Here is a 24,539-nt window from a genome sequence, read left to right on the forward strand (position 1 = left end):
GAGGAGCGTGGGACCCTGGACGCGGGTTCTGGGACTTCTGGCGCCCTCCAGTCGAAGGGTAACCTGGCCGGGACCTCCGGTGCTGGGGCTACGGCGCACGCGGGACTACTGCCTGAAGCAGGAGGGGGCCGGGGACCCGGGAGGGAGGAAAAGTGGGAGGGAAGTAGCCTAGCAGCCAAGCGGGCACTAAGTGAGTGCGCACCGTGAGTGTGTGTGTGTATGTGTGCGTGTGAGTGTATGCGCGCGCGCGCGCGTGTCTCATCTCGTCCGTCTGTAGGTGCCCGGCTAAGCGAAACGCTGCGAGAAGGAAGAGAAGGCGAGAGGTGAACTGAGTTTGATCCTGCGGCTGCTACAAGTGGGTCCTGCGCGGACGGCGGGCGGCGGGCGGCTGGCGGCGGGCTGCGGGGCGGGGCGGGAGGCCGGCGGGCGCTCACACGCTCCGGCCGCGGGCCCGGCCTCTCACCACGCCTCCGGCTTTGTGAGCGCGCGGGAGGGGGGGTGCTGGCGGAGTGCCCACGGCGGGCGCAGCCTCCCGCCTCTATATAAACACACGCATCGCCTCGCTTTGGCCTCAAATTCACATTGAGAGACGCTTTTAAAACCATCAGCCCTGAAATCCTGCTTTCTGCTTTCCCTCCTCTTTCATTCCTTTTGCCTTCCTTTCTTTTTTCCCCCTTTCTTCCCTCAGCAGCAACTCCAGAGCCGAGAGACTGCGTCCCCGGACGGACTGCCTTTTCTTAATTGATACAATAGCCCAGCTCGGGTTTTCCACCTCCTCCCCCAACCCCACCCCGCCTCACCCCTCCCGCCCGCCCGCCGTCGCCGCCGCCCCAGCGCCCGCCCGGGGCTCTGTCGCCGGCTGCGGCCCGTCCCGGCTGCGGCTCGCCGGCTCCGCACCCGCGCTCGGGCCGCTGCGCCCGCCTCGCTGCTTCGCCCTCTGCGCCCGCCTCGGGGTGCCGCGGCGGTTCCCGGGCTCCGGCGCGTCGCCGAGGCAGCCCAGGGACGCTGGGCTCCGGCCTCTCCACTCGCCTCAGCTGGGGAGCTTTCTCCCTCGACCCCAGAGTTTCTGGGTTCGTTGGAATTTTTGAATTCAGAATTTTTTCTTTTCACCTAGGAATTTTTTGAATACTTTTGACAAATCGATCGCATTTCCGCTAGCTCTCTGTTCCCCTTCTTCTTTTTTTTTTTTCCCGAGCAGGGGAAGGGGCTTAAGAGAGGCTCCCGCTGGATAAAGTTTTCCAAAGTTTTCCGAGTGTGATGGTTGCGGAGAGATCAAATCCACCAGCTTGACTCACGGCTTCATCTCACCACCCCTTGAGCAGCCCCTAAGCCCGCTGTAAAGGAACAAACAAACAAACAAACAAACAAAGTTACACCCCGAGTCGCCTCGTGTCTCCTCTCTTCTTTTAGGCAATCTTCCCCCCCACCCCACCTCTCTCCGCTCCCCTTGCAGCCTCCACTCCCCTTCCCTCTGTCTCTGTTTCGGCTGGAGGTGCCAGGACCCCCGGCCGCAGCCTCCCCTCCCCCGCCGCTCCGGTCAGGCCCTCCCCTCCCCCGTCGCGGCCGGCACAGCCAATCCCCCGAGCGGCCGCCAACATGCTCTTTGAGGGCTTGGAGCTGGTGTCGGCGCTGGCCACCCTCGCCGCGTGCCTGGTGTCCGTGACGCTGCTGCTGGCCGTGTCGCAGCAGCTGTGGCAGCTGCGCTGGGCTGCTACCCGCGACAAGAGCTGCAAGCTGCCCATCCCCAAGGGCTCCATGGGCTTCCCGCTCATCGGAGAGACCGGCCACTGGCTGTTACAGGTAAGGGCGCACTCGCTCTGCTGCTCTACGGGGTCCGCTTGCTGCGAGCGCGGGACCGACCTAGCCGCGGGCAGGCCACGGGGAACGGGAGTTTGAAGGCACAGGTCTCCGCCCCGCCCCTTCCCTTCTCTCAGCCTGAGCCTCCCGGGTTTTCCCTGCCCGCCAGCGGCGTGGCTCCGAGACCTTTGGCGCCCGGTGCGCTGGTTCGGAGGACTGATAAAAAGGGTTCCAGGACCCGAAGTGACTCCCAGGACCGACCTGCCTCTGTTGCTGGCGACCGAGCAGGGGCGCGTGGAGAGGCCTGGAGACTCCGCGCTCAGCGCGCGTTCGAAGGGGCGTCCAGACAGACGTGAGCCGCTTTCGCCTCTTCATTGCGCTCCAGGTCCCGGTCGGCGTCAGCCGTTCTGGGTGTTAGCAGTGTAGCTGGGAACCAAAAACTTGAGTCCAGAGGGGAGGAGGGGAACATAGCATCTTGAATTGCCCTCTTAGACCCGGGCTGTGTTCCTGCCGCTTAGCCAGGTAGTTCTTGGTCCTCGCTACTGTGTGTGTTTTGTGGTGGGAGAAGAAGAAGGTAACCCAAGAAAAATGAGAGGCTAGAATCTCAAGGGCTCTCGACTTTCGGGGAAAAGGGTCTATTTACTTATTGGGTGTGGACAGTTCAGCAGGAGAAAGAAACTTGGGAGAAGTGAGTGGGAGAGTTTGCTCTTAGAGGCTACACAGTCCCCGCTCTGGTGGTGATAATTGGGGTGGGGAGCGTCGAAGACCAGACCCAGGTAGGTAATGGAGAGATTAACCTGGAGTTAACCTTGTCAAATGACAGACAATCGGTTTTGCAATTTGATACACACCAGGGTTTTTTGGGGGGGAGGGGCGGGGGTACACCTCTGAGATATCCGCTGGAGGGGTGTTTGAGTATACGTATGTACCCATGTTTGTCCACTGGGTGCTAATGGGCCTTAGGGGAATCCTGGAATCCTGAAACAGACAACCCTGGCGCAGGAAAGATGAAGCTGAAGGTGAGCGCGGGGACCTGTAGGTTTAGACGTGCGAAAGCTTGGCTTGACATTAACAGACGCGTGTAATTTTCGCACGCGCGCGCACACACATATATATACACACACTCTGCACGCTCTGAACCAAGTGACAGCAGAGCGTTAGTGGAGACAGGCGGGGGAGAGGTTCCTTTACCCTGTGGTCTCTGAATATCGCAAGGTTGGTCCCACTCTTATTTGGGGGAGGAATGTCCGTCCAATGGGGTGGGGTTCACTTGAGCCAATCAGATTGTCTCCCATAAGAAATCCCCAGAACTTCCCCCTTAGGACCACACTTAAAGGGTTAACTGCGGCGGTGGTCTAGGCTTTTGGCCGAGAATTTAGAAAATAAAATAATTCATGTGGGCAATGGCTTCCTCCTTGTTAGATCCAATTTGTGGAATCAGCCCTCCCCCATCTCGTTTACTGACCCCCCCCCCAACCACCCCGGGCTTGGTGTCCCCTTGACCTTTTTTCCCCCCTGAATCCTACAAAGGCCCTTGGGATATGCGTCCAACCCGCACAGAGTTGGGGAGAAGGACCTGCGCCTCACCATCCATGCGTCCCAGGGCCCTAGATCCCGTGGGATGAGGAATAAAGGGGTGCGTGTTGGGAGGTGCTGAAGGGGTTAATGGGAGCCCTCTGAATCCCAGCGTTTTTTCGGAGTCATTTATCAGATTTTACGGGGGGACCTCCAAGGGCTCTCCTTTTCCACCGAGCGCCATCTAAACAGAGCCCAGGGCTAAAAATACAACATTTTTGTATAAATTGGACTCGCGGCCCGAGCGGCCGCCCCTATGAAAGTCCTCTTTGTGAAGACCGTGGAAACGGCGGACAAATAACTCTTTATTAATGCCACAAAAAAACGCACTTTAATTATAGTTAGGCAGATCAGAGGCGGGGGGTGGGGGCGAGGCGGCGGGCGACCTCGAAATATTCACAGCCCAACTTTTGTGTCAAAAGAAAAGAAAAATAGAAGAAGGAGAGACGGAGAGTCAGACCGAGCGAGGGATGCGGAATAGCAGACGGAGGAAGGGAACCCCGCTCTTCATCCCCTCCTCTGTCGCACCCTACCTCCGCCTTGATTTTTCTTAAAGGGGTAGAGGCCGTCTACAAAGGCGTCACGGTGTGTGTGTGTGTGTGTGTGTGTGTGTGTGTGTGTGTGTGTTGGGGGTTGGTTCTCTCGACCCACCAGCCTGGGAGCAGGACAGCGTCCCCCGCGGCCGGGCCCCCTTCTTGGCAGCTCAGGAGCTGCCGACTAGCTCCCTGTCGCGCGCTGGGGCTGGAGGCGCATGTGGAAAAGTGATTAGGGATCCGAGTTCTGCAGAGTCACTTTTCGCTGCGCTAACGTGTGTACACGTCTAGCTGGAGAATAGCTTTCCTTGGAAGGAAGGAAAATGAGGAGGGGGACCAACCCGGGAAAGGGGTAGCCAAGTTGTCCCGTCGGGGAATAATGAGCCGGTAGGTCTATAAGTCTGTTAGCGGGCTGGAAGAGAGGCTGGACAGGTAGCGCCCCTCCCCTTTTCACCCGGAGCTGCCCAGGCAGGAGAAGGGTTAATTTGGGCTGTGGTGGCGAGCGCCGACGTCAAAGGTGAGCGAGACGCCCCTGCCCGCGCCCCTGTGAGGTCCCCTAGGTTTCCGGTACCCGCGCGCGGCGGGCTCCTCCAGCTCTTTCGAGCGCTGGTCCCGGACCGGGGCCCCGCAATCCTCGGCTCGCGCCACAGCCGCCGCCGTCGGGATCCGGTTACCTGCCCGGGTCGCCCCGCCCGGTCCCACCCCGCCCAGCGGGAAGCGCCTTCCGCCGCTCTCCCTTTCCAAACTCCAGGGCGGCGACGAAAGTCCGTCTCAGTTATTTCCAGGGCAAAATGCTTTAGGAAAATCGCGGCTCACGGCCCGTAACTCCACCCTGAAGAGCCCGCGGAGGGCTGCAGGGTCCCTGCGCGGGCCACACCGGAGAACAGCGGAAACTCCAATCCCAGTCTCTAGTGACTGCCTCCGGGCACCGACCGCTCACCGCTATAAATAATCTTTGGCCTGCGGCCACCCCGCGGGGTCTCGCCAGCTCGTGGCCCGGAGCCTGGAAATATTTATTCCGAGAGGCTCCCGAGCGCGGAGTGGCGGGGGTGGTGGTGGGGCGGAGGATTGAGGAGTGGGGGGCGGAGGCTTTAGCTTCAGGTCCAGCCATCCGGGATACCTTTTCCCTCCCTAAAGTCATTACTAAAAAACAGCGTCCCGGGGGGTGCTCCTGGGCCTCCCGCCTCCTCGCATTATTTATTATACTCTAGGCCCTACTTCCCAGTTCTGTGCACGCTATGAAAAATAAAACCTGCATGCGTGTCTGTGTGTGTGTATGGGGTGGGGGGGTTGGGAGAGTTGGGGGGTTGGGGATGGGGGAGTTGCGGGGAGTGGGATCAGCTGCCCTGGCCGGCCTCGCAGACCTGTGAGCCCTGAGAGAGGTCTCTTGTGTGGCTCCCACAGGGTTCGGGCTTCCAGTCATCCCGAAGGGAGAAGTATGGAAACGTGTTCAAGACACACTTGCTGGGGCGCCCGCTGATCCGGGTGACCGGTGCAGAGAACGTACGCAAGATCCTCATGGGAGAGCACCACCTCGTGAGCACCGAGTGGCCGCGCAGCACGCGTATGCTGCTGGGCCCTAACACGGTGGCCAACTCCATTGGCGACATTCACCGCAACAAGCGCAAGGTAAGAGCTCTGATTGTTTTCGTCTACATCTCAGGAGTTCACGGAGCCAGCCTAGGAGCATCCCAACTCAAATCTGCACTTTCTTTTGTGCATGATGCTTCAGGACTCCGCAGTTCTCTCCCTAGACGGCTTTCAGCCTGAATCCAGGGCCTATGGAGGCCTTCTTCTGGTCCACTCTCTTGCTGGCCTACTGCGCGGCGGGCACCACCAGGCCCACGGGGGCTTGTTTGAGGGCAGTTTGGACAAACTTTGAACGTTTGAGATCAGGGAGTCCAATGCCTATCCTAGCAGTGCTCCACAGAACTAGAAAAAGAAGGGGGCGGGGCGGGACAGTTGGCCTGCGCTTTCCTTTTCTCCGCTTTTCCTCCGAGAATTGCAAGGACTGATCATTCTAAAAATCAAACCTGGCCCTCCAGCCACAGGTAGCCTTGAGGTCGATGCAAGCATGTGATGTGCAGGGGGAGCTGGGGACAACATGTGGGCAGCGGTTAGCGGGCCTTGCCAGGGAGAGGTACTGTGAGCTTTGGGCCCCTGAGCGCACCTTTAACCGTAGGGGAAAGGAGAGGGGTGGGAGAATAGCCTGGGAGCGGGCTGAGGATCAAAGTGCCCCTACCCCCAGTTTAAAGAGGAAGAGAAAGTGGGTGTTTATCCTGTGGATTTCCCGAGCGACTGAAAGAGGCGCAGAGGAGGAGAGCCAGCGCTCACTGAGCAAGCCTCCCCGCCCCCTCCCAGAGCTGCGCGGCCACCGCAGCGGCTGCGGCTCTGAGCGCGGGCGGCACGTGCTATTTGAACTGCAGTAACCCGTAAGCTGAGCCGGCGGGCGGGCGGGGCGCCGGCCTGCGGCTTGAAGCCGCCAAAAGGGAGGCTGCATGGCTCCCCCACTCCGTTTTTTCCATTGGGTCAGAGGAATCACCCAAGTTTGGAACCTAAAGGAAAGGAAGAGGCGGCCTCTCATTCCCGAAGGAGTGGGGGAGCGCGGGAGAGGGGAGGGGCAACCCCCACCGCCAGCAGCCTGTGTGCGAGGTGGTCTCCCTGAATGTGGGCAATTGTGCTGTACTCGCAGACACAGCCCATAGTATTTGATGTTCTCTGAACCGCCTGTGAAGAGTAATTCTCCGTGGCAGACAACCGAAGGAAAAATCCAGCGGAGGAGTCTGGTGTGCATGTAACCCCAAGAGTCCCCCAGTAAAGCGTGTATTTCAGAATCTGGAAAGGGGCTCCCAAAGGCATCTCTCTCCCATCTGCTTTACTCAGAGCTGGAAGCAGTTAACTGCAGCTTGGGGACAAATGTGGGGAGGTTCTGGGAGGGGGGCTGTGAGGTGTTCTGGAGAGTGTTGGGGAGGGGAAGGGGGCTATAGGCTTAGAAATGCAGGTTTTTCAAATGTGGACAGTGATTTTTTTTTCCTCCTTAGTTTCTGAGTCTCCACTAAAAGCCCATTCCAGAGAATGAGGAGAGAGCTGAGACTCAGGAATAAGTCTGAGATATAAGTCTGCTTCATTTCCTCTTTGTAGGGGTTTGATGCAAAGTGGGACCCTGAGACTTAGGTAGAGCAGGAGGTGAACCAGGTCAAGCAGCAAAGAAATAGCAGGGCAAGGTCTGCAACACAAGTAGTCCTGCTCAGTCCTGCCCATTTGGGGCTGCTGGAAGCTGAGGTGGGGCTAGGTTACTGGGAAGAAGGAGGAGGCTTGATCAGGACCCAGTGTGAGACCCCAGGGGTTACAGCAAGGCTTTCTGATGGCCCTGTTGCCTTGGAGTCCCACCTCTATCTGTCTGACTTGGCTTTGAACCTCCAGTGCTAGGTGGAGAAGGCATACCTGGAAAGACCCCAGGTTTTGGCCTACTTTGTCCGTTTGTAGGCAAGGGGACAAGAAAGAGGACAGCATAGATGAAGTGCCAGAGGAATACACAGGATAGGAAGACTGGGAATTGGGCTGGAGGTGGGGCCAGAAACTGATGACTATGGCTGAGGGATCCAAATTCTCCCTCTTCTGAGCACTTGATCCCTTAGCTTCTTAGAGAATCACTAGAAACCAGTTCATCTGAGTCTTCAGAACCACAATGCCATAATGGACTAGTTGTGTGTTTGCTATGTGGAGTGTGGCAGAACATAGCCAGACAAAAGGATCCTTTCCCCAAATCTCCATGATCGATGATCCTGAGTTTCCTGAACCACATAGAAAGCCTTGGGTCAGGTACAGAGAAGCAGGAAACTTGATCCTTGCCCTCAAGAAGGAGATTCTGACAGACAGGATAAGAGTACTCTGAGGACTTCTTTTCTGAATACCCATGTTGTCCTGGAAAGATTGGCCAGTCTTTGGGACCCAAGGCCTGGAGAGTACCATATGGCCAGGGTAGGGCTGCAGGATACCACTCACACTACTATATCTAACCCATGCAGTAGTTAGGGACCTGTCTGGAGAGTGGGTTTGCTGGGCTGGACCCTGGCCTGGTTAAGATGTACGTGCAGGAAGTGGGGCCCAGGTGTGCTGGGGCCAGGCTGGCAGGGATCTAGAAGCATCACTGTTTCCACTGGGGCTGGTGGCCCACCCCTTCTCTGGGAGGTCTGGCCAGATGTGCAGGGAGGGGGCTCCTCACTGCCATCACTGCACTCCAGGTGTTTGGCCTGGCTGCCCTGGTGGTCTGGGGCCAGCTGGGATAGGGTTGCCAGGAAGAAAGTCTTACCTGGTCTAATGGTATCATCCACAGAAGTCAGGCCTGTGCAGCTAAGACTTCAAATTTCCTCCATCCTCCTTTGGCACCCCTCCCCAGCTCAGGGTCAGGAGTATCCCTGATGGAGTATGTAGGGAGGGGTATTGCCCAGGAAGGGTAAATGGGGTCTAGTTGGACATGTGGGGGTGAGCAGGTTGTCAGAGACATGGAGAAGGAGTTCCGGGGTGGGGTTTGGGTGCCACACAACAGGATTGGGCATCTTCTCTTTTCCTCTGATGACAGGGCTGGGTCTCTTTGCACTAAGAAATTAGCAGCTTCAATGCACCCCAGAGAGTGGTCCTGAGGTACCCATAGGAGTCTTGGAGAACATCTCAGAAGATACATTTAGCCGTGAAGCCCCTGGACTGGGGACCTCAGAAGTAGTCTCCTTGTCCCTTCTACTCAGGCCCCTGCCGACAGAGCCTTCTGTGCCTGAAGCTGAGGTGGGGGAACAGGCTTTGGAGGCAGAGATCAAGAAGCACTTCCTACCCATCCACCATCCCTCACTGACCTGGCCTTTGGGTCTTGTCCTGGAATGCAGGTGGAGGTCAGGTTCAGGGACAATTCACTCTTCTCACAGTATGTCCTGGGGTTTCTGCTGGGTTTACCTAGGAGTTTCCCCAGCAGGAGGGCCTGGGATGGCAGGATTCTGGGGGAGGCCAGCCCACACCTGGCTTTGTGAGGCCTTTGTACCAATGCACAGTCTCTGGTTGCACAGTCACATCCAAATGTCTCAACAGAAGGTCCAACCTGATTATGTGGAAAGGCGGGTGGCACTGACAGGCGGCAGAGCTACTGGGAGCTGTGCCCTAGTTGCCTAGTGTTGGCACAGAGCCTTTATTCTGCCAGCCAAAGTCCTTCACCCAAAAGTTACTGTAGCACCAGTGCATAGGGTGCATAGGGCTGCTGAGTGGGCGGGTGGCAGGAGCGGATCCCTCTGAAGGTCAGTGGGGGAGGAAGCTCATGGTCAGCCACCAGGGTGCCTCCCTCTGCATTCCCTTGTGCCAGGCAGTGGGCAGGTGGGCGGGCTGGGCGTGGGGGCAGCCTCCTCCTGTTTTTCCTCATTATGTCCTTCTTCCAGGGGCAGGGAGTACAAGGCTATGGTGCAGATTGATGTGTCTGCTCACTCTCCCAGCCTTGGAAGACAAATGTGGCCTTGGCTGGGGTCTGTTCTGGCACTGAGCCCCCTGTGACAGTCTCCCTATCCATCCTGGGCTCCCCAGGCCTAAAAGAAGGAACTTCTTTAGAAATGCTGACAACAACCCAGAACAACCTTAGCATGGGCCTTACCCTTAGAATAGACTGGGTCCATCGCAGAGGATCCTTTCAGATTCCTAATTTCAGAGCCCATCAGTGCTGGTAGATGGGGTCTGGAGTGGTGGGAGGCACAGGGCTTCAGGGTCCCTGCTGGGTGTGGCCAGTCATGCCCTGCACTGTGACCTTGGGAGGCCCTTCTTGTGAGTCTCAGCTTTTCAAGGGGATTTTGTTGTGGCTGGAAAGGAGGAAGAGCAAGGGGCCATCTTTTGTGATTAGGGGCTCAGCAGGTACTTGCAAATGCTGCCTCCCCTCCCCCACCACCTTGGTTGTATGTGTTGAAGAATTAGGGCAGTGGGGTGAGACCATCAGAGCTGGAGTCCAATGGGGGACAGGTACTCTGTTCCTATGGACACAGGGAAGGCACATGTGCAGGCTGGGGAGGGGGATGTCTGGGCCTACCCCTCCCAACCAGAGGTACTGAATGGGGATGGGTGCAGGGTGAAGTCTGAGCCCAGTGGAAATGCAGGCAGCTGGGAGATGACTCCGCTCTTGTCCCCCTCCTTGGATATAAAGTACACACCTTGGCGTCACCCCTGTGCGGACGGATGGCTTCCTCGGTGGCTGCCTGCCTTCTGTTATTCTTTCCACTCCATGGGCCTGGCTCTGGTGGCTTGGCCAGGTGGCTTGCCTGGGCCCCCACCCCTCCTGTGCAGCCGCTTCCATTCCTCCCAGTCTGAGTCACTGGCTGGGGCAGTGGGCTTCCTCTTCGGCTCTTATCTGCCCATCTGTTTGTCCAGGCATCTATAGCTGCCAGCAGATGAGAGAGAGGTTACCTGGTCAGATGGGGTGTGGGGTCTCACAGATCCCCCTCCCAGGGGCACTGGATGAGAAGCGGGAGGGGCAAAGAGACCTGGCGGCAGGGGAATGGTCAGGACATTTCTAGGAACAATTACAGGGAATTGAAGCCTTATCAAGCTCCAGTGGGGCCCCAGGCCCTTGTTGTGGAATTAGCTCCCCTTCCCGAGGGAGGGAGGGAGAGAGCAAGGACTTGGGCTCTTGAACTCATTGTGTTGTTAGGGACACTGGCGAGGTTTGAGGGTTATCCAAGGATATGACTTAAGGTGGGAGCCCATCCTCCCTCCTGCCCCTGTCCCCGCAGCTCCCACAGGGACACAGGGATGAGCATTCCCAAGTCTCCTGGGACCCTCTGCCCGTGCCCTCCCCCCACGCCAAGTCTGGTGCGTGGTCCATACCTGCAGCTCCCTCTGCAGAGCTCTGCCTGGACCTGGGCTGGTTCCCAGTGACCTTTGTCGGGCATTCTTGGCTCATTTTTGGGAATTCCCAGGGAAGCCCCAGAGGGAAACGAAGCAGGCCTGGCTCCGATGATGACTGTGGTCAGGCCAGTCGTCTCTGGGGGCCGGAACCCTCCTCTCTTCACATTGAGCCACTCCCGGGCACCTTCCCAGTGTGCCCGAGTCTTGACCCCAGCAGGCGGCAGCCTCAGACCCAGCCCGCCCCAACTGGGCCCAGGCCTCCCTCTGCCCTGGCGGCACCTCCGCCTCCGCCCGTCCTTTGTGGTGGGCGGTGGTTTCTGGTCTGCTCTGGCTTTGGGAAGTGGCTGTGTTGTTCACCCTGGGCACAGACCCAGGGATGAAACCCTGGAGTCTTCCCAGTTCCTGGGAGGACCCCATGCCTGTGCAACAGCTGGGCTGGAGGAGGGGCATGGACTTGGTGACCTCTGAGCAAAGCCCACCCAGGGCTGGGGTGCCTGCCACCCACCTTTGTGTGACTTCTCCACCTCAAGGGGGCTCCAAGGAAAATCGGGACAGCTGAGTATGAAAAAGACCTTGGAACATCCGGATGGCCCCCTCATAAACCAGTGGGAGAGCTAAGACCCAGGGCAGCAGGACCCTGTTGGCTGTTACTTAGCAAGCCCGAGGTTGGTCTGGACAAGAGCCCTGGACCTGGCTTCAGTTCTTTTTTCAGCGGCTCCACCTCAGAGCCTGCAGGGTACCAGGGAGCTCCTGGTCTTACTCAGGACCCCTTTCCACATCTAGGTCAAATGTGGACTTCCTTTCTTGGAGTCCCTTGCTCAGTCCCAGGTCCCTCTGGGTCCTCTGTCTTCTCGGGTTGTCAGGGCCCTCCAGGGCTCCAAAGCCAGAGGAGGTGTGATTCAGCTGGCCATCACTAGAGGGCGCAGGGAATGTAAACTAGTGGACAGACAGGACTTGTCAGTGGTCCTGTATGGCTCTTCCTCAAGGGGCAGGGGAGGCACGTCCATCCCCTTTGAAAACTCTGGGATGGCTCCTCCTGGGTCACCGTAGCTCAGTGGGATGTGAGAATGGGGGCCTAGAAGGCACTCTCTAGGTGGCTTATGCATTGTTGGGTTTGGGGCTATTTACAGGGATTAGCATCTATTTGGCAAGTGGTTATAGTGTTCAGGTGCTCTGTGGGTTGCGAAGAGGTCACTTGGTTCAGCCTCACCACTTTATAGAGAGGAAACTGAGATTTGGGACAGGGTGACTTGGCCACAGTCACATAGTAAGTTGGTGGATGATCCCTGATTACAGCTCAGGCCTCTTGGTGCCTGGTCTCTTTCCCCATCACCCCACTGTATCCTGGGACCTAGCTGGCTTTGACTTTGGCTGGTCCTGGTGCGTATAGCCTTTGCCATATCCCCCTTCCATATGCTCATTTTGGGGCCCAGGTCTTTTGGGTGATGGGGGCCCTGGCCATCTCCTACCCTTATCCCCTCCATAACAGTATCCCTAGTCTGATCAACTCTGAAAACTGTGGCTTCCAGTCCCCTCCTGCTCCACTGCCAGCTTCCCTACAGAGGCCTGGTCACTGCAAAGTTGTCCTGACTCCCAGTCTCATTTCCCAACGAGCTTGTTCACTTCTGTGCAGCACTTTCTGCACACCCCCTAGTTTCTTGGCTGTTTTGTAAGAGTCCTTAGTCAGCTAGTGTTGGGATCTTGGGGCAGAGCCCCCTCCCACCCATCAGGACCCCCTTTCCAGACTCCTAAGGACACCATAGTGAGGGCTGAGCACACAGCACTGCTTTTATTCATAATCCTCCAGGACCCCTGGAAATTCTCTGGGACCCCAAACCTGGACAGGGTGTGAGTGACTCATATAGGCCTGAGCGGACCTAGGGGACCTCCTATCATCCTTCTACTTTTCAGCTGTCCCTTTGTAGCAGGAGTGGCCCCAAACAGTGTGGGCCTCTCTGCCCCTCACTGGTCTCCCTCCCCCTCCCTCTGCCCACCGGGGAATTTCGGAATGAAAGTGCTATTGTGCTCGCCTGGCTGGGCCACTGAAGGACCAGCACTGTTATTCCTGCAAACCAGCCTCCCATTAGCCATGCAGGGCTCAGGCCAGGAAAATGTTACCTTTTCCTTCTCAAGCTGACTGCAGGGGAAATTCTCACATTTACAGTTTGTGCGGTGGTTGTGTTTGGGGGGCAGGGGGGAGGGTGTGCGCATGTGTGTGGTTTGCATGGGGCCATGGGGGCTCCTTCCTTGCACTGCCCTTCTGCTCTCTGACTTCACCTATGACCCTTCCCTAAGCTCCAGTGGGAGGCACCCGCTTCTGCTCTAGACTCTGAGGGGTTATAAGTGAGACCCACAGGCTGTCAGTAAATAAACTAACACCCTCCCTCTCCTGCATACCTGGGGCAACTGTGAGTGTATGTGTGGGGGCTGCTGAGCCAATCACGAGGCTTCAAGGCAAGGGGGGTGGAAACAGGGACTCCTTGACTACTTAAGATGGTCCTGGAAGGTGCAGGGAATTAAAAGGGCTTCTGCTTATCTTTATGATCTTTTGGGGTGGAAAGCCATTGTCCTCATTTCTGCCTCTGGACCCAGCCATACTGAAGACATTTTAATGGCACAACTATTAATAAAGACCCTAGAATTCCTGCCCAGTGGTTGTTGCATGGGAAGTGGGAATAATTTTGGTTCCCAGGAAGTTCTGCTTATACTAGAATTATGGTCCACTTGCCCTTCCATCAGGGGAGTAGGAGAGCTGTTGATTGCTCTCCTACCTCTTCCCTGTCCAGGTACTCACTCGTGACTCAATTCTGGGAATTGGGGAATGGGCCCCTGCAATGGAAGACAGCCTCCCTGCTCTAGCTCCGCTTGCCCCACCAAGGCTGGAACAGCCACATGCCCCCAGACTTTTTGGCAGCTGGACTGCAAAGTCCCCAAGGCTTTGCCATTGTGTGGAGCATGTATTTTTCTGGGGGCTGAGGAAAGAGATGATAGCCAGGTCACCCTGCGAGTTATGTGGAAGTTTCTGGCTTTGAGTAAAAATGCTTATGAATTGTGTGTTCATTTTGTCCTCCCCTGCCTGTCCCTCCCCCAGTCAAGGGAAGTAGAATGAGGTTCACATTGGGGGACCCCACAAGGGCCCTGTGTCTGGAGGCCCCTGGGGCCTCAGCAGGAGGGAGAGAGGACGGGGTGTTCCCTGGTTGTGGTCATGGGATCTGTGCCTCCACCTAGCAGTGTGAAAGCTGGTCAGCTTAGGGGCCAAGCTCACTGCCTGCCTCTCTGCCCTCCAGATCTTCTCCAAGATCTTCAGCCATGAGGCCCTGGAGAGCTACCTGCCCAAGATCCAGCTGGTGATTCAGGACACGCTGCGTGCCTGGAGCAGCCAGCCCGAGGCCATCAATGTGTACCAGGAGGCGCAGAAGCTCACCTTCCGCATGGCCATCCGGGTGCTGCTGGGCTTCAGCATCCCTGAGGAGGACCTCGGGCACCTCTTTGAGGTCTACCAGCAATTTGTAGAGAATGTCTTCTCCCTGCCTGTTGACTTGCCCTTCAGTGGCTACCGGCGGGTAAGCACCCAGGGCCTGGAAGGCCACCCTTGAAAACGGACCACTGTGACTGTGAGATGGGCACGGGGCACCAGACTCAGGGGAGAGGTGTCAGTGGGAGGGTGGGCTGGAGCCTCCCCTGGCAGTCCTGAGGCCCTGCCCTTCTTGTGGCTGACTGGCCCTTTCCCCCTCAGGGCATTCAGGCTCGGCAGATCCTACAGAAGGGGCTGGAAAAGGCCATCAGGGAGAAGCTTCAGTGCACCCAGGGCAAGGACTACTCGGATGCCCTGGACATCCTCATCGAGAGCAGCAAGGAGCACGGGAAGGAGATGACCATGCAGGAGCTGAAGGTGGGGTGGGGCGACTCCTGCAGCCCGTCCTCTGTTCTGGGGCCTCCCCTGCAATGGGTAGAAAGGCGCCTGGCCATTTCCTCCTGTTCTGGTCTGGCTCTGCACATGTGTTCTGAGCAGCTGTGGCTGCCGTTGCACCTGGGCTGGAAGGTGCTGGACAAGAAGCCGAGCTGTGTCCTTGCCCACCCGGCTGTGAAGGATACAGTGGGGCCACCCTGTCTGCCCACAGCAGCAGAGGGCTCAGGGCTGTGCACACCTCCGATGTACCCATAGTCACATCTACCATTTTTTAAGAGGATGCTGGAAATTGGTGCTTAGGCAGTGGGTTGTGGACGACACCTTATCCCCACAGAACCTCCCCCGCACCAAGTTCATTATCTCAGTTCATTTCATGGCCACCAAAGGAAACACAGGTCTAGAGAGGAAACCACTTGCTTGAGGCCAGCATCAGCCTTGGGGGAGATTTGGTTCTTACTTGGGCTCTCCTCCAACCCCCAAGACTTCTCCAGTGGGTGACCCTTTGAGCTCTCTTCCTTTACACCTGCCTAAGCCTCGCTGGCCTGCAGTCACCTGAACTGCTCACTCTGGACCCCGTGCACAGCTTCCCTGCACTGTCTGGGGTGTTCCACCTGAGGAATGTCCCCAGACTCTGCTCACCTGCTCACTTGCCACATGCCACAGACACCCTTCCCCATGCTCTTTCATCCCCTGTTCTTGCCCCAGCTTTTTCCTTAGGAGGAAGGAAGAGGTCACAATCACTTTCCCATTTCACAAGTTTTCATGCCATGGCAAGTAAAGGACCCAGGCCCCTTCACCACCCCTCTGGGCCCAGCATCCAGATTTGTAAATGCAGGCTTCAGAATGAAGTGGCCTGTGGGGACTTTTCTGTGGAGCCCCATGGCCCTGAAGCCCCTCTGGGGCCACCTCCCCTCAGTCTTCCTACTGTAGTCCTCTTCCAGGTCTTCAAGGATATGGTCCCAGGCAGCCTCCAGACCCTGTCTGCCCTTCTGGCCACTAACAGGTGTCCCACTTCCAGGGATGAAGGAAGGAGCCAGAGCCAGGAATAGGAAGGCCAGGGCTTGGACCCCATTATCTGCCATGTGCATGGTGCCCGGCTCTTCTTCTGTGAGCTCATAGCACTGACTAGGCCTGTTGCTACTGGCCCAGGAATCCAGCAGTGAGTGGAAAGTGGCCCTAACCTAAGGATTCAACTGGCTAGTGTTTCTGCCCTGGGTGGCAGCCGGGTGTCTCCTGCCCAGCCAAGAACTAGCTGTGACCCCTGTGTCCACGGCAGTCCTAAGTTTCCAGCATATGAGGCTCAGGGCAGCAGTGCAGGGCCCAGTGCAGATGACCCTGTGTACTGGGGACCCTGGCACCATGGGGCTGCCCTGCTTGGCTGGTCCCAGATGGCCAACAGCACCTTTCCTCTCTGCTGCTGCAGGATGGGACCCTGGAGCTGATCTTCGCGGCCTATGCCACCACGGCCAGTGCCAGTACCTCACTTATCATGCAGCTGCTGAAGCACCCTGCCGTCCTGGAGAAGCTGCGGGAGGAGCTGCGGGCCCAGGGCATCCTGCACAGTGGCGGCTGCCTCTGTGAGGGCACCCTGCGCCTGGACACGCTCAGCGGGCTGCGCTACCTGGACTGTGTCATCAAGGAGGTCATGCGTCTGTTCACGCCCATTTCTGGCGGCTACCGCACCGTGCTCCAGACCTTCGAGCTAGATGTGAGGCTGGGCCCGGGGTGATGGCTGGGATTCAAGCTGACTCATAAGAAAGGACCCCTCTGTACCTCAGTCTGATGGGGAGACAGTGATTGATTTCAGGGAGCTTTCAGGCAGGGGAGAGACACAGCCCCAAATGCAGAGTGGGGAGAAGCCAACCTGGTGTCATGGAACCGCCTGTGGCGTGTACACACAGGGGAGTAGACCCGCATGCTGAGCGGGCCAGTCCTGGGGAGCCCCGGGGGTGGGGGAGATTTCTCTAGGAAGAGGCAGGTCTTGAGCACCTGGGATGGGGAAAGGCAGCTGGGCACTCCTGGGCCCTCCCTCGGCCTCGTCCGGTGCTCACACCCCTCTCCCCGACCCCATCTTGCTCCAGGGCTTCCAGATTCCCAAAGGCTGGAGTGTTATGTACAGCATCCGGGATACCCATGACACGGCACCTGTGTTCAAAGATGTGAACGTGTTTGACCCCGACCGCTTCAGTCAGGCGCGAAGTGAGGACAAGGATGGCCGCTTCCATTACCTCCCATTTGGTGGCGGGGTCCGGACCTGCCTGGGCAAGCACCTGGCCAAGCTGTTTCTGAAGGTGCTGGCGGTGGAGCTGGCCAGCACCAGCCGCTTTGAGCTGGCCACCCGGACCTTCCCCCGCATCACCTTAGTCCCTGTCCTGCACCCCGTGGATGGCCTCAGTGTCAAGTTCTTTGGCCTGGACTCCAACCAGAACAAGATTCTGCCCGAGACGGAGGCTATGCTGAGTGCCACCGTCTAGCAGAGCTCAGGCCCATGCGCACCTCCACCCAACCCAGCAGAGGGGGTGGGGTGACAGAAGTAGAAACCTGTGTGTAGGAGGGGGCTGGAACCTGGGAGGGCCAGTGGCCCCCATACTTTCCTCCCCCAGGCACCTCTCCTTGGAAAACCCTACCGAAAGCCAAAAGGGTCCCGTTCTTTCAGAGGACCCGGCTCCCCTCCTGGCTCCTGCTCTCTCCAGAGTCCCCCCACTTCCCACCAGCTTAGCTCTTGGGAAAGGGCCTGGCTGGGCTCTGCATGCCCGTTACAGTGTTAAGTGTCAGTTGGCTGTGCTGCAGTGTACCTGTGACCTGAACTGGTTCCCTCCTTTGTCTTTTAGTTGGCGGCCAGGTGGTTGTGCTGGGGGAGGGAGGAAAAAAGGCCCCCGCCCTGTGCTCTCTTCAGCACCCCACTCCACTGCTCAGACAGTGCTCCTCCTGCTGTGGCTGGCGAAGAACAGCATCCTGGGTAATCCAACACAAGTGCACCTGAGCTGGGAGGGGTTGCCACCAGCCTAGAGGGCACCTCCTACCCAGCCCTGCCAGTTTGGACATTTGAAATTACCTATTGCTGCTACTAGTTCTCTTCTCGCCTTGGGGCACAGGAGCCCCAGGCCTGATCCCCAGCATTCTCCCTGGTGCCCCTGGGCAGGTGCACTGACATCCCTACCCTTCTCCCAGGCGGGACCCCACTGAGCCAGGCACTCCCTGCTCTACATACCAAACGGAGGCCCTGGGCTTATCCCTTGCTCATACCTGCCCTCCTCCATAGTCTGTATTTATTCACTGATCTTGGCCATACTGATATCTGGAGCAAATGTCTTCTCCACCTAGCCTCCATGCCATCTGTCCTCCTCAGGACTTCTGTGAATGAAGAGGAAGGGGTCTTTAGTCAAACCCAGCTCCTCTACCCTTTCCCCCAGCCAAGAGCTGAACAGCCTTCTGTGCTCCAAATTAACTTCAGAGCCTCACTCTCGGCTAAAATCCAGTGTCTGCCTGTTGTCACCTGGTAGAGATGGGGAACTAGCCCATTGCCGCCTCCTGTCCTGTCAAAAGTTCTGATCGTGTAGATTTGGAGGCTACCACAATCTCTTACTTGGCCACTGTTCACCCCAGTGCCCCCCAACTCCACTAATGAGTATGGGGCAGGATACGGGTTCTTCTGACGGAGCTTGAGGCCTCCGTCTTCCTTTCCTTAACCCTTACCCTTTGACCTTAGCCCTTGGGAAGGTGACCTTGAAGTCCCTTCCACCTCTATGCCAAGCCACTGTCTGCTTAAGCCCAGCTCAGGGGTGTGGGGAGGAGGAGGAGGCAAAAGCAAGAGGGGAGGAGGAGAAACTTCCCCAGAGCTGATTCAGGCTCTTGAGGGGCCTGGAGGCCCAGGGGGGAGGCTGAGCAGAGCTGAGGAGGAGGGTAAGTGCCATTTGTCAGAAGGGATTTGGTTGTGGATGGGCCAGTTGGGATGACCGGATAGAGGAGGAGTCGCTCCCGCCACTGGTGTTTTGAGCATTGGCAATTGGGATGCCTCCTGGGAGTGGTTTTGAGGGCCTTTGGTGAGTCTCTAAGCAAATTTGTCTGTTTTCAGAATTTTCATTGCTTTTTGTGTTTTCCTTTTGCTTTTTGATGTTATAAAAGCAATGAATCCTCTTTAGTGCAAAAAACAAAACAAAAACAAAACAACCCAAAAGAAAGTAGCACATGAGGATCCCCCAACTGCCAGGCTGAGCAGCTCAGTGACAGTGGCTCTTGGTGACTAGTGGGCAGACCCACGAAAGACCCCACTCACATCTCCCCAAAGGGATCCTGATCAGGGTTGGGGGTCACACCACACAGAATGTCCTATAATTGCCGATTCCCAAATGTTTCATGTTTTTTTTTTTTTTTCACTACTAAAAAATCAGTGTGGGACAGACATAGTGGCAGAGATGGTGAGATTTTTTTTTTAGCAAAATCCCTCAGTCCCCTCTTCCAATTCTAAAAAAAAAAAAAAACAGGCCAAAATGTGTAAAGACTCACCAGAGCTTGCAGAAGAGCTCTCTGATGGTGCATCAGAATCTGTTATCCACAAAAGAGACCACTGTCTGGAAGGTTCAGTTTCCTTCCAGTTGATCCCACTTGCCCTGAACCGATGGTTTCAGACTGAATGTCTGGGAGTGTGCAAGTCTGGCCCTGGCGAGGGGCAGGGGGCTGCAGGGTTCTGGAAGGCCTCAGTGGCCTTCCCTTGGGGGGCCAGCCTGGGAGGAGGTGGAGAAGGAAATGCTGAGGGGGATCCCTGGGAGGAAGCAAGCAAGGAAGGATCATTTGCCCCACTGGGTCTCAAAGGAACAGGCAGAGGAGGGAGGAAAGCTCTTGACTGGCCCACAGGACAGGTTGCCCCCTGTCACCACGTCTCCGTCTCTCCTCTGTAGCTCTGTGTCCGGGTGTCCGTGCCCCTGTGTATGTATGTGTGTTTTATTGAGGTAGCATTAGATGGGTGATGTTTTCTCACTTACCATTCCTAACTATTGTAACTTGACATTAAAAAGACAAAACCCCACAAAACTCTCCTTGCCACAGGCTTGCAGATTGAAGCACTTTCGATGTTGGGCGCTGGCGTTTGTGTTCTGGGCACCATCCTGACCCTGCCCAGATCGCTATAATATTATTTTATACACAAAACTTTTTTTTTTCGTAAATGTTATAATTTTGTGTCTGTCTTTATAAACTATTATAAGTACTATTTTTGTTATAATTCAAAATAGATATTTAGTATAAAGTTTTTGCTGTTAAATATTTGTTATTTAGTAAAATATGAATTTTTCTCTATTGTAAACATGGTTCAAAATATTAATATGTTTTTATCACAATTGTTTTAATATTGAGAAAGCACTTGTGTGTGTTGTTTGGATATGGAACTGGTGCCGTGTGCGTGTTTTGCCGTCATGTGGTTTTAATCTGTATATAATATTCCATGTAGCATATTAAAAAAATGAATGTTGTGCATTTTGTGATTTTGGAAATACTCAATGTGGCTCTTTTATAGGCTTCCATAATAAACCGTGGGGACTCACCCTTGTCTCCTTTGCCTCTGGTCTCTGACTTCTAGCCTCACTGAAATGGGCCTCCCAGTCCAACTAGGCAGGAAGTTCCTTTCTAGATCCTCTGTTCTGGGAGGCCAGCCCCCTGTTCCTTGCGTGTAGGGCACAGAAGTCTGTGGCAGGGTCTTGGGAGAAGTAGGTTCCCCTAGAGAGGAAAAGATGTCTCTGGTTGGTTTTTTGGGGAGGGGATGGCAAAGCTAGGAGGTCATTCTCCTGACCTAGAACGGCCAGGTGTCTCTGGGCTGGACATGGCTCTGTGGACCTGTCCTTGGAGTTCATCTTGTTTGAGCAAGGACACTGATGTCCATAGCCATGTGGCAAACAGAGGAACAGGATTCCATTCTCCAGACTTGAGCTTTGGGCTCCATATCAGCACTTCAGAAAGCCTGTGTTATGATTGTTGCAGGATCAAATAGATCCCATGATCAAATACCTGGGAAATGGGCTAAAGAAGATAGGCAGGCTCTTGTATTGCAGGACCTCTCTGAGCTTTGAGGCTCTCTAACGGGCAGAACACGTTCAGGGGACATAGGTTGTAGAATTCTACAAGCCTATTTGTCATTTTTATTGCACTTTGTGAAAAGCACCTCCATGCCATGTCACAGGGCCCAAGGTGAGGGCCACCAAAGGACACAGCCCTTAGTGCTGAGGTACACAGTGCCCACCAGTGTTCTAAGGATCCTGGACTTTGGGTGGTGATGGTGGGGATACAGGAGACAGAGCCTAGGCCCCCACTGTGCACATTAGGAAACAAGAAGGACCACAGATGTCCGGGCAGGTTCTAGCCCCTGCCACGCCCTGGCCTCTCCCCACAGCCTGGGGTGAGAAGGGCCCACCCCTGAGCCACTTTGAGAAAAGCTTTTTGTAACTGCAACGTTTCTTTTCAATACAGTTAGTCAGTCCCAATCTCAGCTGGGAGCACCCTGGCCCAGGCACACCCCAGGATCCAGGGCCTCGCCCCACCTGGGTCAAAGAGCCTGGCCACCCAGACATCTGGCAATGCCACCAGGCAGGAGGTTTAGCTGCCCCACAGCCTACTTTTCCGCCAGCTTCCCACTCCACCTTGCCCATCATCACTGAACCCCCCAGCCCTCCCCCCTTCCCAGGGTAGGGGACAAAAGGGGAGTTCCCCCATTTTCCATGAAAGAAGTCTTGGAGCAACCACGACAACCTAAGGCCACACAAAACTGGAGGGAGGGCAGTATTCCTCCCATGCCACGGGGCCAGGGGCACTCTCCCACAAGCCTCAGCCCCCGCGGGAAGCAGCCATGAGAGGCCAGAGGGCTGGGGAAGGCTGCCAGGGGAGGTAGTGGGCTCTCAGAGTGTAAATTCCCTCTCTCCTGGTGGGACGTTCTGTGTGGCTGCGGAGGTGAAGGAAGCATGGCCCTGGGTTGCCCTTGGCCTGACCACCCTGCTGTGGGATGGCAGGTCAGTGGCTGGCCCTGTCATCGCCCGTCTGGCCCTGCTACTCCCCCGTGGGCCGGGTGGGTCAATGACGTCCGCCTGCCTGCATGCCCCCCCCCTTTACAGCCAGCTGCCAGCCCCTGGGATCTCCTGACCTGGAAGGCGAACACAAGCCGCTGTGGACAGGCAAACACGGACACTGTTTGTCCAGGGATTGGGGCGCCAGTTTGGAGGGAACTCGGAGACCGCACATTCTGCCACCTCCCAGCGCTTTTCCAAAACAGCCTGGTCTTGGCTGGGCCTGGCTGCCCAGGGCCGCAGGGGGCTGGGAGCCAGGGACAGGGCAGAAAGAAGTGGGGCCCTGGGGCCAGCAGGGTGAGGTGACCAGGGGAGGACAGAGACAGCACTCTGGCAGCTCGACTCAGCTTGATGTGCTTTGGAGGGTGCTGGGTGGGGGTGGGGTGGAAGGCGAGGGAAGGGAGAGACTGTGTGTCTGTGTTGGGGTGAAGTGAACTCACCTGGCCTGGGCGCCCTCGGGAACAGCTTCATTTCTGGGAGAGCTCTGGGCACTGAGCACAGCTTAGACCCACTGGTGGGTGCAGCAGGCTGGGCTTCAGCTTGGCTTTGCAGCTCCCACCCAACCGCTTGTTCCCGGGAAGAGGTTGGTCTGGCTCAGGGTTTGTCCTGCCATGGCTGTGCCTGCTCGGCTTCCCAGGAGACCCCATTCCAGCCCACTGAGGCTTGGGCCCTCCCTGCCAAGGGGACCCTCACTCTCTTCCCCAAGCCCTGGTGCCCCCGCTGCCTCCAACTGGTTCCCCAACCCACACAGCAGGTGAGTGACGGGGGATCCCAGATGGGCTTCCATGAAGCAGGATGCTCTGCCACTGCCTGCTGGGGGAGCTGGGTCTGCCCTGGAGGCCATTTGAGGCATGGGGCAGGCGGAGGGGGGGGTTTCCTTGCTGGCAAGAGCCACATGACCCAGGTGCTGGCCTAACTGGGGATGCATTCTCTCCAGAAGAGAATGTGAGTGTCTGAGAGGCAGGGGTGCTTGAGAAGTGGTTGCTTGGATATACACCCTACCCCTTCCTGGTTGGTCCACACCCTCAGAGGCCATCTTTCCTTGCCTGGCGTAGACCTGACATACTGGCATGGCTTTCCGTCACACAAATTCTTCCCTGGGACTCTCTGAGCCCCCAACAGCAGAGGCCCCCAGGCAGCCTCTGTGAGGACTTTGATTGGCCCAATTTGGTTTTTGTTTGTTTGTTTGGTTGGTTGGTTGGTTTTTTTTTTTGGTACCTGGAATTGAACCCAGAGCATTTAACAACTGTGCCACATCCCCAGCCCTTTTAAAAACATTTTATTTAGATACAGGGTCTCGCTGAGTTGCTAAGGGCCTCATTAAATTGCTGAGGCTGGCTTTGAACTCTTGTACCTCCTGCCTCAGCCTCGGATCTGCCAGGATTACAGGTGTGCACCACCAGGCCCGGCTGATTGGCCCACTTTGAAGTCCATGCCTGCCCTGGCCAGGAAGATGACCTCCTCTGATTAGTCACCATGAAGTGGGATTGGCAATCCAAGGTAGAGGGGAAGGTGGTGGGAGGGGACAGCTGGGGTTGAAAGTACTCCAGGGTACAGCTAAGGCTGCAGCCGGGCAGAGCCAGCAAAGGGGCAGGGGTTGGGGGGGGGCCCGGGCTGCTGAAGTCATGTGCTGGGGTGCAGCAGAGACCAGGCACCCAGTGACATCTTAAGATGGAGATGCTCTTAGTGAATTCCCTGCTGCTTCACGTGAGGTTGTTTGAGTTGTTCTGATGACAACCGCTTCTCCTTCTAAACAAACCCTGCCGTGCATCCCAGGGCTGCAGGACTGTGTTTGTGTGTGCGCGCATGTGGGCGCATGTGTGGGTGATTTTCATTTTGACATATTATTGATTCACACAGAAAAGCCTAGTACACAAAAGGTCCTGTGTACCCTTCACCCAGTTTCCCTCAATGACTCCGTGCACACTCAGAGTATAATATCACATGGGGATTCATGGAACCACCACGATTCCAAAACCTCCCCCTCTTCTCAGTTGGCTCTCAGTAGCTACTAACCTGGTTTCCATATAGATAATTATTTTCTTCTCAAAAAGGTCATATTAATGGAATCACACTGTGTGCAATGATTTGACTTTATTTTTTCCCACACAGCACGATGGAATAATGCCTTTAAGAGCCAACCAAGGCATCACGTGCATCTTTTCCGGTCTCTTTTGGTTGCTCAGTAGTATTGCACAGTGTACATGTACTCCAGTTTGTCTTACCATTCACTCACTGGGAGACTATTGGGTTGTTTACAGTTTGCCTATTACACATAGAACTGCAATGGGCATTTGTGAATGGGATATTTTGTGGACTTTTTTTTTTTTAAGTTTTATTTCACTGGGATAAATGTCCAAAAGTGTAAGTGCTGAGTCATATGGAAGTGGAATGTTTAATTTTATAAGAAACTATTGAACTGTTATCCAAAGTGGCTTTGCTCTTTTCCATTCCCACCAGCAATGTATGAGAGACCTAGTTTCTCCACATCTTCACCAGCGTTTGGCATTACAACTATTTTAGTTTTAGTTATTCTGATGATTTTATTGTGGTATTTCGTTGTGGTTTTAATTTGCTTTTCCGTAATGGCTAGAAAGGTCAAACCTACTTTCATGAACTTATGTGACATCTGTAAATCATCTTGGGTGATATGTTAAACAAATTTTGTTACCATGACAAAATACCTGAGATAGCTAACTTAAAAGGAGGAAAGGTTAATTTTGGCTCATGGTTTTAGCCTAGGGTCTTGTTGCTTTGGGCCTGTGGTGGCACAGTACATGATGGCAGAAACATGTGGTGGAGGAG

General features: G+C 55.9%; 1 protein-coding gene across 1 annotated transcript; it reads left to right on the forward strand.

The window, feature by feature from the left end:
* Nucleotides 1-952: 952 nt before the first annotated feature.
* Nucleotides 953-20,224, forward strand: LOC124084940 (cytochrome P450 26B1). Its single transcript, XM_046432415.2, has 6 exons — nt 953-1,800; nt 5,310-5,534; nt 14,063-14,338; nt 14,512-14,667; nt 16,109-16,393; nt 16,767-20,224. Exons 1-6 carry the CDS (start codon nt 1,597-1,599, stop codon nt 17,157-17,159), a joined length of 1,539 nt encoding a protein of 512 aa, XP_046288371.1. The 5' UTR covers nt 953-1,596; the 3' UTR covers nt 17,160-20,224.
* Nucleotides 20,225-24,539: the final 4,315 nt, after the last annotated feature.

The sequence above is a fragment of the Marmota monax genome, unplaced genomic scaffold (genome assembly GCF_021218885.2).
Source record: "Marmota monax isolate L192 unplaced genomic scaffold, Marmota_monax_Labrador192_F-V1.1 WCK01_AAM20220418_F8-fsc00106, whole genome shotgun sequence".
Taxonomy (NCBI): Eukaryota; Metazoa; Chordata; class Mammalia; order Rodentia; family Sciuridae; genus Marmota; species Marmota monax.